We start from the raw sequence: 12,156 nt of genomic DNA, 5'->3' as shown, positions 1-12,156 counted from the left end.
ACTTCTGCTGGTACAGTCACTGTGTACATACATTACATTACTTATCCTGTACTGATCCTGAGTTACATCCTGTATTATACTCCAGAGCTGCACTCACTATTCTGCTGGTACAGTCACTGTGTACATACATTACATTACTTATCCTGTACTGATCCTGAGTTACATCCTGTACTATAATCCAGAGCTGCGCTCACTATTCTGCTAGTACAGTCACTGTGTACATACATTACATTACTTATCCTGTACTGATCCTGAGTTATATCCTGTATTATACCCCAGAGCTGCGCTCACTATTCTGCTGGTACAGTCACTGTGTACATACATTACATTACTTATCCTGTACTGATCCTGAGTTGCATCCTGTATTATACTCCAGAGCTGCGCTCACTATTCTGCTGATACAGTCACTGTGTACATACATTACATTACTTATCCTGTACTGATCCTGAGTTATATCCTGTATTATACTCCAGAGCTGCACTCACTATTCTGCTGGTGCAGTCACTGTGTACATACATTACATTACTTATCCTGTACTGATCCTGAGTTTCATCCTGTATTATACACCAGAGCTGCACTCACTATTCTGCTGGTGAAGTCACTTTGTACATACATTACATTACTTATCCTGTACTGATCCTGAGTTACATCCTGTATTATACTCCAGAGCTGCGCTCACTATTCTGCTGGTACAGTCACTGTGTACATACATTACATTACTTATCCTGTACTGATCCTGAGTTATATCCTGTATTATACTCCAGAGCTGCACTCACTATTCTGCTGGTGAAGTCACTTTGTACATACATTACATTACTTATCCTGTACTGATCCTGAGTTAAATCCTGTATTATACTCCAGAGCTGCACTCACTATTCTGCTGGTACAGTCACTGTGTACATACATTACATTACTTATCCTGTACTGATCCTGAGTTACATCCTGTATTATACTCCAGAGCTGCACTCACTATTCTGCTGGTACAGTCACTGTGTACTTACATTACATTACTTATCCTGTACTGATCCTGAGTTACATCTTGTATTATACTCCAGAGCTGCACTCACTATTCTGCTGGTGCAGTCACTGTGTACATACATTACATTACTTATCCTGTACTGATCCTGAGTTACATCCTGTATTATACTCCAGAGCTGCACTCACTATTCTGCTGTAGTCACTGTGCACATACATTACATTACTTATGTCCTGTGCAGTCTCCCCTCCGTTCTCTGTTAATAGATGACCTTCCCTCCAATAAAAGTTAAAAAGTATGAAAATCTCTGGCGCTTATTCTGATTTAGGTCGATAGACTGAGACTAGACTAGACACACAACCTTCTCTCTCCTCGGCCCCCGTAAATCAGTCTTCAGTATTTTATGTATTCTTTGAGCTCGGGTTCACTTATTTATTTTTTTAAAAATTTTGACATTGAAGTAAAAGGAAGGTCTGTAAATTCCTGTTTAACGTCAATGTCGACTTTTGTGAATTACAGTCCGTGCCGCGTCAAGGATTCCTGACACTGAGACATTTCTAGAAAAACACCACGAGGGATATTGATTTATTGATGATACAAAAATAACAGCGTGATGTCTCCCGGGTAAAATCATCCAAATAAAATATCAAATTTATCGGGTGATTACTGGCAATAGACAATAGAAGAATATTATGTGACAAGTAAAAAAAAAAGACATATACAAGAATAAGGAACATCAGCCGTGTGTCTTGAGTTGTCACCGAAGCACAACGCCCATAAATTCTCTTAAAGGGGAACTCCAGATGAGAATCATCAGTCCCATACGTCTTGTTTAGACTATTGTAAGGGATCAGTGCTCCCCATATGTGCCGCTATAGCATGGCTTTACATTGTAGCGACTCTTGGCTGTTACTTCTCTGACTACTATTTTTTCATGCAAGTAAATGGTTGTCAGACTCCAATTCTTAGTTTGACTTTGATCTTGCGATGATTTATGATCCATCCATCTTACACCATGTTTTACACTATACCTGACCCATATGCCTGGTATATGTCCAGATACAGATGCCTCACCTATCCCCAGGGATAAACATTACAGCAAGTTTTAGATCATGTTTTGGGACCCCGATATGTTGAACACAGGTCACAACCTTGGCCCACACACCAGGATCATATCAGAACTTTGGCTTTCCACTAAGTGGGGCTGCTCTTGAGTCCGCTGCAATAGTTTGGTTTCTACCTTGTAGCAATTACAGTTGAATTGATCTGACAACCATTTTCCCACAATAACAAATTGTTGTCAGATTACATCCACTGTGTGTTTCCTTTCCCCATAACCAATGCGTCATCTAATAGTTGCCGATCCACTGATTTAGGCGCAGTTGGAATTTTTTCTCTAGCCCCCACCATTCCCGAGCAATTGATGCAGTTAGTTTCAGCACCCTATATGCTAATTAGGTTCCCTACTGCATAGTCTAGGACCGCCCACCTTATTGTAGAGTCTGACCAGAATATTCTGTGCCGAAAATTGCAAAAATGATTGCTCAGAAATGGCGGGGGATAGAGAAAAAATTCGAAATATACCTGAAACCTGAATCAGTGGAAAGGTACCTATTGAAGGATGCAAAGAATTTGAGTTGGGAAAAGTGGTGAGAGGTCCCCTTTAAGAACTCCGATACTTGCACTGCGGCTTTAGGAGCAAAATGGCCATATACTTAAGACTCTCTCTTACAAAACTGGATCTCTTGTCCTTGGCGTAACTATTTTTGTATGAGATGTCCTCATTGGTCAGAATATAATCTATATGCTATATGTATAGCTCATTACTTTATATGGCCCTTATAGGATGTAGATACTATTTCCGATGGGAGTTGTAGTTCTGAGACAATACAAGACCCCAAGCTGACTGTTCTTACTTCACATGAAATGTATACAGATAATATAGAGCTCACGTATTACTATTATTATTATTATTATACCCTGCCCAGCATGCGGGCAACCCACCAGTTACAGGGCATAATTATCCTGCAGATCACCCGCCCTGAGCCATAACAGTAAGGATAGGGGTAGTAACCCCGCAGAGGCTCGCACACTTTCTGGCAATATCTCTGTCCACGGCGGCAGTGAGTACAGCAGTATCCTCTGTGATCCCACATCGGGTGAAAGTCAAGACCAACTTCTCTCTACAACGAAAGAGAAAAACAAAAAGCAAAATGATTTATTCATCAACATCCTGCAAAATGTTACACCACAAACCATCAGGGCAGATGCCGAATCTAGACAACATACTGAAATACTACTACTAAATTCTTATCTGTACATATGGAGCAGTATTATAGTAGTTATATTCTTGTACATAGGGACAGTATTATAGTAGTTATATTCTTGTACATAGGAACAGTATTATAGTAGTTATATTCTTGTGCATAAGAGTAGTATTATAGTAGTTACATTCTTGTACATAGGAGCAGTATTATAGTAGTTATATTCTTGTACATAGGGGGCAGTATTATAGTAGTTATATTCTTGTACATAGGAGCAGTATTATAGTAGTTATATTCTTGTACATAGGGGCAGTATTATAGTAGTTATATTCTTGTACATAGGAGCAGTATTATAGTAGTTATATTCTTGTACATAGGGGCAGTATTATAGTAGTTATATTCTTGTACATAGGAGCAGTATTATAGTAGTTATATCCTTGTACATAGGAGCAGCATTATAGTAGTTATATCCTTGTACATAGGAGCAGTATTATAGCTGTTATATTCTTATACATAGGAGTAGTATTATAGTAGTTATATTCTTGTACATAGGGGGCAGTATTATAGTAGTTATATTCTTGTACATAGGAGGTAGTATTATAGTAGTTATATTCTTATACATAGGGGCAGTATTATAGTAGTTATATTCTTGTACATAGGAGCAGTATTATATTAGTTATATTCTTGTACATAGGAGCAGTATTATAGTAGTTATATTCTTGTACATAGTAGGTAGTATTATAGCAGTTATATTCTTGTACATAGGAGGTAGTATTATAGTAGTTATATACTTGTACATAGGAGTAGTATTATAGTAGTTATATTCTTGTACATAGTAGGTAGTGTTATAGTAGTTATATACTTGTACATAGGAGCAGTATTATAGTAGTTATATTCTTGTACATAGGAGGCAGTATTATAGTAGTTATATTCTTGCAGTATTATAGTAGTTATATTCTTGTACATAGGAGTAGTATTATAGTAGTTACATTCTTGTACATAGTAGGTAGTATATTAGTAGTTATATTCTTGTACATAGGAGCAGTATTATAACAGTGATATTAGATTAGTAAAACCTCTATAATTACAGTATAATACTAAATTGTTATATACATGAGTCTCTATACATTAATATAAGTTATCTTTAAAGTGAAGTAGCCCCTTACATATCTACTTCTGGAAGCTTAGAGACTTGGGTATAGACAATGGAAACTTTCCTCTATGAAATAGCCGGCCATTATTTCCCAGTGAATGAGTCCACAATGAAATCTCCAGTAATATGGATTGGCTTATTTACTGTGTGGATGGGGCCATAATGTGGGTCAGTGCCATAGTGGGAATTCTCTTAATTCTAGCAAGTTCTGAGATCATTAACCTTCCCCTGCTATATAGTAAATACCATCTGTGCTTGTAGGAGGCTCAGCCCATTTATCATAACCAACATAATATATGTAACGTATCCGAGCCCCGGTAATGAATTGTCTGGGAATAATCATTCTCAACTGAAGCTTTAATTTTTATCAGAATTTGTTTTTTTCCGTGAAATCTCCGGGATCTCTGATCGCTGTGAACGGCAGAAAGACAATTATTTAAATAAAAATGATTGATATTGGGGATGTTAATGTGGCGTCTTATGCCTTCAGGTACAGTTACAATTGTCTCAGTAAAATCTCTCATTTGCATATGCAATTGGCAGCCCATTAATGCCTCATTAGAAACACAGAGAGGGAGCGCCGAGAACAGAAGACTCAACAGCGGGACGGGCACACTGCGTCTGGAGCACGCCCGAATGTCAGCATTTGCGTTGCCGCTTTCAAACAAACTTTGAAATAAACCAACAGCAAATGGTTATCCTGCCATAAATAAGAATCTGCCGTTGACATGTGTCTCCTTCAATGTTTAATGAGGTTTGTAGAATCCTACTGGAAAATCCTTGTGTCGTATCATTAACGGCAGGAGATTATTCCACTTACAATCAGTCGTTTGCTGCATATCTCGTAGGAGCCATTGTTTAGATGTATCTAATCCGCTATGTGTGATACTGTCTGCTGAGCTGCTATATCTAATCCTATTAGTCTAGATTCATACCTGTGCTGGGCCCTCCATCATTTGGGTCTGCCAAAGCCTCCTTTGTGCCCCATACAGTGTAGTACAGACTCAGTGCTCACACAGTATAATGCCACCCAACTTAGTTCCCCCACATAGTATATAATGTCCTGTAGTGGTCATCACATGGTATAATGTCCCTTTTTTAACCCTCACAAATTTAGGCTCCCATAGTGCTACCACATAGTGTCTTATCCCACTATTGCTCTCCACATTATATAATGCCCCATTAGTGCCCTCAAACGGTATATTGCCACTTTCCCCCTCACAGTATAATGCTCCTATAGTGCACCTACACAGTATAATATCCCCTGTAGTGTCCTCACATAGTATAATATCCCCTGTAGTGCCCACACACATTATAATATCCCCTGTAGTGCCCACACACAGTATAATATCCCCTGTAGTGCCCCCACACAGTGTAATATCCCCTGTAGTGCCCCCATACAGTATAATATCCCCTGTAGTGCCCACACACAGTATACTATCCCCTGTAGTGCCCCCACACAGTATAATTTCCCCTGTAGTGCCCATACATAGTATAATATCCCCTGTAGTGCCCACACACAGTATAATATCCCCTGTAGTGCCCACACACAGTATAATATCCCCTGTAGTGTACTCACACAGTATAATATCCCCTGTAGTGCCCACACATAGTATAATATCCCCTGTAGTGTCCTCACATAGTATAATATCCCCTGTAGTGCCCTCACACAGTATACTATCCCCCGTAGTGTCCTCACACAGTATAATATCCCCTGTAGTGTCCTCACATAGTATAATATCCCCTGTAGTGCCCCCACAGTATAATATCCCCTGTAGTGCCCTCACACAGTATAATATCCCCTGTAGTGCCCACACAGTATAATATCCCCTGTAGTGCCCCCACAGTATAATATCCCCTGTAGTGTCCTCACACAGTATAATATCCCCTGTAGTGTCCTCACATAGTATAATATCCCCTGTAGTGTCATCACACAGTATAATATCCCCTGTAGTGCCCACACAGTATAATTTCCCCTGTAGTTCCCACACAGTATAATATCCCCTGTAGTGTCCTCACACAATATAATATCCCCTGTAGTGCCCTCCACAGTATGATATCCCCTGTAGTGTCCTCACATAGTATAATATCCCCTGTAGTGCCCATACACAGTATAATATGACCTGTAGTGTCCTCATACAGTATAATATCCCCTATAGTGCCCCCACAGTATAATATCCCCTGTAGTGTCCTCACATAGTATAATATCCCCTGTAATGCCCTCCACAGTATAATATCCCCTGTAATGCCCTCCACAGAATAATATCCCCTGTAGTGTCCTCACACAGTATAATAGCCCCTGTAGTGCCCACACACAGTATAATATCCCCTGTAGTGCCCACACAGTATAATATCCCCTGTAGTGTCCTCACAGTATAAAATCCCCTATAGTGCCCCCACAGTATAATATCCCCTGTAGTGTCCTCACACAGTATAATATCCCCTGTAGTGCCCCCACACAGTATAATATCCCCTGTAGTGTCCTCACACAATATAATATCCCCTGTAGTGCCCATACACAGTATAATACCCTCACAGTATAATGTCCCACAGTGCCCGCACACAGCATGATACCATCTTAGTTCTCCAACACACCATATAATGCCCCATTTGTGGTCTCCCCATAGTATAGTTTCCTATTGATACTGCCTCACCATGTAATGCCCAATTAGTGTCCTCACAGTGTACTGCCCCCTAGTGTCCCCATACAATATACAGTAATATCCCCCCTCACTATATAATGTTCCCATTGTACCTCCCCACAGTTTAATGCTCCATAGTGACCACACACTTATTTGCCCCAGAATAGTATAACTTGCACTCATAGATCACAGTAGGGGCAGCAGGGATTGATACTCGACCCTGTTACCTACTCCGGAGTATTACATGGCCACTGCTGTGTAGGGAAATGCTGCGGGAGAGACTTTTCAGGGTTTGTTCCTTTAAAGCAGAGGTTCTCAAACTTATTTTGTCTACCGCCCACTTCGAGAATTCATTATTTCTAGCGCCCCCCCCAAAAAAAAAATATATTTTTTTTTACTTTACTACATCTTAAGAATCACAATCGCAGTCATTATGTTAGTAATTAAATTATGTGTGTCATGTGAAAATAAGACTTGGATTTACCTTGTACAGAGTTTCCTAAAGGACCTGGCTCCTCTGCCCACTAGCAGCCTGCTCTATATAATAAAGCTTTATCCTAGTGAACAGAGAGACCAGGTCCTTTAGCCCAGTAGGATTTAGACTGCTTTATATAAGAAAGCAGCACTTATTCCACACACCTCCCTCTATCTCACAGCAGGGAGATAGGTGATGTGTATGTGTGGTGCAGACACAGGCTGGCTCCGTACACTCAGCCCCCCCCTCTCTCCCCCCACACAGCAGGGAGCTACGTCATGTGGCTCCCTCAGCAATGAGCAGGGGGCCACGTGCTAGTGTCCATAATGAAGTGAATAAAGTAAGATAGTGGACAAACAAAGCAGTTTTGCTGAAGCAATGTATTTAGGAAAAGTCTTAAATCCACATTAACAAGCAGTATAGATAGAATCATTGTTATGATACCACCCCTTTAAATTAGCCATCGCCCCCCTAAACCACTTCAACGCCAACCAATCTTCTCTGTGCCCTTTGCTGCCCCCCTATAGGCCTCCAGCGCCCACAAGGGGGCGTTATTGCCCACTTTGAGAAAGACTGCTTTAAAGAGTAAACTCCTTTTATCCTCTGCTGAACACGATGATGGAGTAAATGATCTCACAGCAGCTAATGTAATAAATTCTGCATTAAATCAATTATTGGAAAATTGCAATGAAGCTCTTAGCTTAGAAGTTAATTTCAGGCCAAACTGCCCCGGAACATGTTTATTAGATTAAAATCAGCGATCAGGATAAAAAAGAAAAAAGCCCCATTCATCCAAGAAAGAATAATCCCTGCACCGGGTGCAAGGACAGCGAGACTGGGGCAAGGAACACAACAGGGTGTCACATGTAAGAATAATCCCTGCCATGGGTGCAAGGGAAGCAAGACTGGGGCAAGCAATACAACAGGGTATCACATGTAAGAATAATCCCTGCACCAGGTGCAAGGACAGCGAGACTGGGGCAAGAACACACCAGGGTATCACATGTAAGAATAATCCCTGCACTGGGTGCAAGGGAAGCAAGACTGGGGCAAGCAATACAACAGGGTATCACATGTAAGAATAATCCCTGCACTGGGTGCAAGGGCAGTGAGACTGGGGCAAGCAACACACCAGGGTATCACATGTAAGAATAATCCCTGCACCGGGTGCAAGGGCAGCGAGACTGGGGCAAGCAACACACCAGGGTATCACATGTAAGAATAATCCCTGCACTGGGTGCAAGGGCAACGAGACTGGGGCAAGCAACACACCAGGGTATCACATGTAATACCTGGAACACACACAGGGCTAAATTACAACTAAATATCATCATCATTATCATCACCATGATTACAATTGTCATCATTAATTCTTCTTCTTCATCATCACCAACATCATCATCATCATCACCATTGTCATTATTATCATGTTCATCATCATCATCATCATCATCACTGCCATTGTCATCGTCGTCGTCATCATCATCATCATCATCACTATCGTTATCATCATCATCATTATCATCATCACTGCCATTGTCATCTTCATCATCATCGCTATCATTACCATAATTATCATCTTCATCATCAACATCATTAACATTATCTCATTCTTCATCATCATTGTAATCGTTGCCACCAGTATCATCATCTTCCCCATCATCATTACTATCTTCATCTTCACTATCATCATCACCATCATTATTATTTTTGTCATCACCATCATCACCATTATCATCTTCATCATTATCATCACAATCATTATCATCATCATCCTCATTTGCTTTGACATAACCATCACCACCATTGTGTCCTATCACTGTGCCATAATCCCTGTTCTGTGCTCTTTACTCACCTATTATGTCACCTATAGATTCTTTGCATCCCCTTTGTGGTCCTTGCTTATGTTGCTGTCCCTAGATATGATCTCTGCGGTGGAACGGTCTGCACTTAACTTTTTACTTCTTCATTATAGTCCAGGAAACAGTCAGCAATAAAACTGTCTACAGCTGTCAGACCGTGCGGTGCCAGGTGGAAATAGGTTTCCACTTATAATTCTCTTTGTTGACTCAATCACATTCTGATAATTATTCTATTTTTTTAATTTTATCTCTCCATTTTTTCCATTGAAATTTGTTCACATAATTAAAGGCACACAAAGGTCAAGGCATGCTGCGGAGGCGGTGGAGAGGGATCGGATGAAATGACTAAGATTTAGGCAGCGCAGACTTAGTGGAGATTTGTCAATCCTACTACACTAGTTTTCTGGAATCAAAAATCCCAAATTTTGGCAAAAAATTTGCAAAATTTGCCAATACTTCTATTATAATTTAAGTTGGTGTAAATTATACCTGAAATCTATGCCAGCTCTTTAGGATAAGTCATCGATATCAGATGGGTGAGAGTCAATTCTTGTCCTAAACAGAGTGGTCTCTACAAACAGGGGAAGTTCCAGGTATGAGACCCCACCAATCCAATAGGAGGACATATTCTAAGAGAAGGTTGTCAATGTCATAGTCCTGGAAAACCCCTTTGGCAGTGACAGTTCCAGAAATGGACATCTACCCTTAAGGGATTGGCCCTATGTTCTGTAGGTCTTTGGTCCTTGTTCCTCGGGGTTCCTCCAGCCTAGTACTGATCATATATCTATAATTGTTATAATTAGAGATGAGCGAACAGTGTTCTATCGAACTCATGTTCGATCGGATATTAGGCTGTTCGGCATGTTCGAATCGAATCGAACACCGCGTGGTAAAGTGCGCCATTACTCGATTCCCCTCCCACCTTCCCTGGCGCCTTTTTTGCTCCAATAACAGCGCAGGGTAGGTGGGACAGGAACTACGACACCGGTGACGTTGAAAAAAGTAGGCAAAACCCATTGGCTGCCGAAAACATGTGACCTCTAATTTAAAAGAACAGCGCCGCCCAGGTTCGCGTCATTCTGAGCTTGCAATTCACCGAGGACGGAGGTTTCCGTCCAGCTAGCTAGGGCTTAGATTCTGGGTAGGCAGGGACAGGCTAGGATAGGAAGGAGAAGACAACCAACAGCTCTTGTAAGAGCTAAATTCCAGGGAGAAGCTTGTCAGTGTAACGTGGCACTGACGGGCTCAATCGCCGCAACCCAGCTTTCCCAGGATCCTGAATGGAATACACTGTCAGTGTATTCCCGTATACCCGATATATACCCCGATACCCGTTCCAACGGTGTGCCCCCCCACCTTCACCCCAGAAATACCCTGCAAGTCCCCTAGCAATAGAATTGGGGCTATATACACCCACAATTTTTACTACTGGTATACAGTGCCATTGTCTGACTGGGAATTCAAAGAATATATTGGGAATACAAATACCCTCATTTCTTGCTACTGCCATATAGTGCCAGTTTCTGACTGGTAATTCAAAGAATATATTGGGGTTACGTGCACCCACAATTTTTACTACTGGTATACAGTGCCATTGTCTGACTGGGAATTCAAAGAATATATTGGGAATACAAATACCCTCATTTCTTGCTACTGCCATATAGTGCCAGTGTCTGACTGGGAATTCAAAGAATATATTGGGGTTACGTGCACCCACAATTTTTACTACTGGTATACAGTGCCATTGTCTGACTGGGAATTCAAAGAATATATTGGGAATACAAATACCCTCATTTCTTGCTACTGCCATATAGTGCCAGTGTCTAACTGGGAATTCAAAGAATATATTGGGGTTACGTGCACCCACAATTTTTACTACTGGTATACAGTGCCATTGTCTGACTGGGAATTCAAAGAATATATTGGGAATACAAATACCCTCATTTCTTGCTACTGCCATATAGTGCCAGTGTCTGACTGGTAATTCAAAGAATATATTGGGGTTACGTGCACCCACAATTTTTACTACTGGTATACAGTGCCATTGTCTGACTGGGAATTCAAAGAATATATTGGGGTTATAAATACCCTCATTTCTTGCTACTGCCATATAGTGCCAGTTTCTGACTGGTAATTCAAAGAATATATTGGGGTTACGTGCACCCACAATTTTTACTACTGGTATACAGTGCCATTGTCTGACTGGGAATTCAAAGAGTATATTGGGAATACAAATACCCTCATTTCTTGCTACTGCCATATAGTGCCAGTTTCTGACTGGGAATTCAAAGAATATATTGGGGTTACGTGCACCCACAATTTTTACTACTGGTATACAGTGCCATTGTCTGACTGGGAATTCAAAGAATATATTGGGGTTATAAATACCCTCATTTCTTGCTACTGCCATATAGTGCCAGTTTCTGACTGGTAATTCAAAGAATATATTGGGGTTACGTGCACCCACAATTTTTACTACTGGTATACAGTGCCATTGTCTGACTGGGAATTCAAAGAATATATTGGGAATACAAATACCCTCATTTCTTGCTACTGCCATATAGTGCCAGTGTCTGACTGGGAATTCAAAGAATATATTGGGGTTACGTGCACCCACAATTTTTACTACTGGTATACAGTGCCATTGTCTGACTGGGAATTCAAAGAATATATTGGGAATACAAATACCCTCATTTCTTGCTACTGCCATATAGTGCCAGTGTCTGACTGGTAATTCAAAGAATATATTGGGGTTACGTGCACCCACAATTTTTACTACTGGTA

The 12,156-nt window shown here is 40.7% G+C and overlaps 1 protein-coding gene across 1 annotated transcript in view; it reads right to left on the bottom strand.

The window, feature by feature from the left end:
* Window positions 1–2,687: 2,687 nt before the first annotated feature.
* The window catches only part of TNMD (tenomodulin), a 73,204-nt gene continuing 63,735 nt past the window's right edge, over window positions 2,688–12,156 (bottom strand). Inside the window, exon 7 of the mRNA XM_075258833.1 lies at window positions 2,688–3,159. Within this exon, the coding sequence (XP_075114934.1) occupies window positions 2,950–3,159 (210 nt within the window). The 3' untranslated portion in view covers window positions 2,688–2,949. The remainder of the gene's footprint in view (window positions 3,160–12,156) is intronic.

The sequence above is a fragment of the Leptodactylus fuscus genome, chromosome 11 (assembly GCF_031893055.1).
Source record: "Leptodactylus fuscus isolate aLepFus1 chromosome 11, aLepFus1.hap2, whole genome shotgun sequence".
Classification (NCBI taxonomy): domain Eukaryota; kingdom Metazoa; phylum Chordata; class Amphibia; order Anura; family Leptodactylidae; genus Leptodactylus; species Leptodactylus fuscus.
The sequence above is the reverse complement of the archived record's forward strand: the minus strand, read 5'-3'. Positions and strand labels throughout refer to the sequence as shown.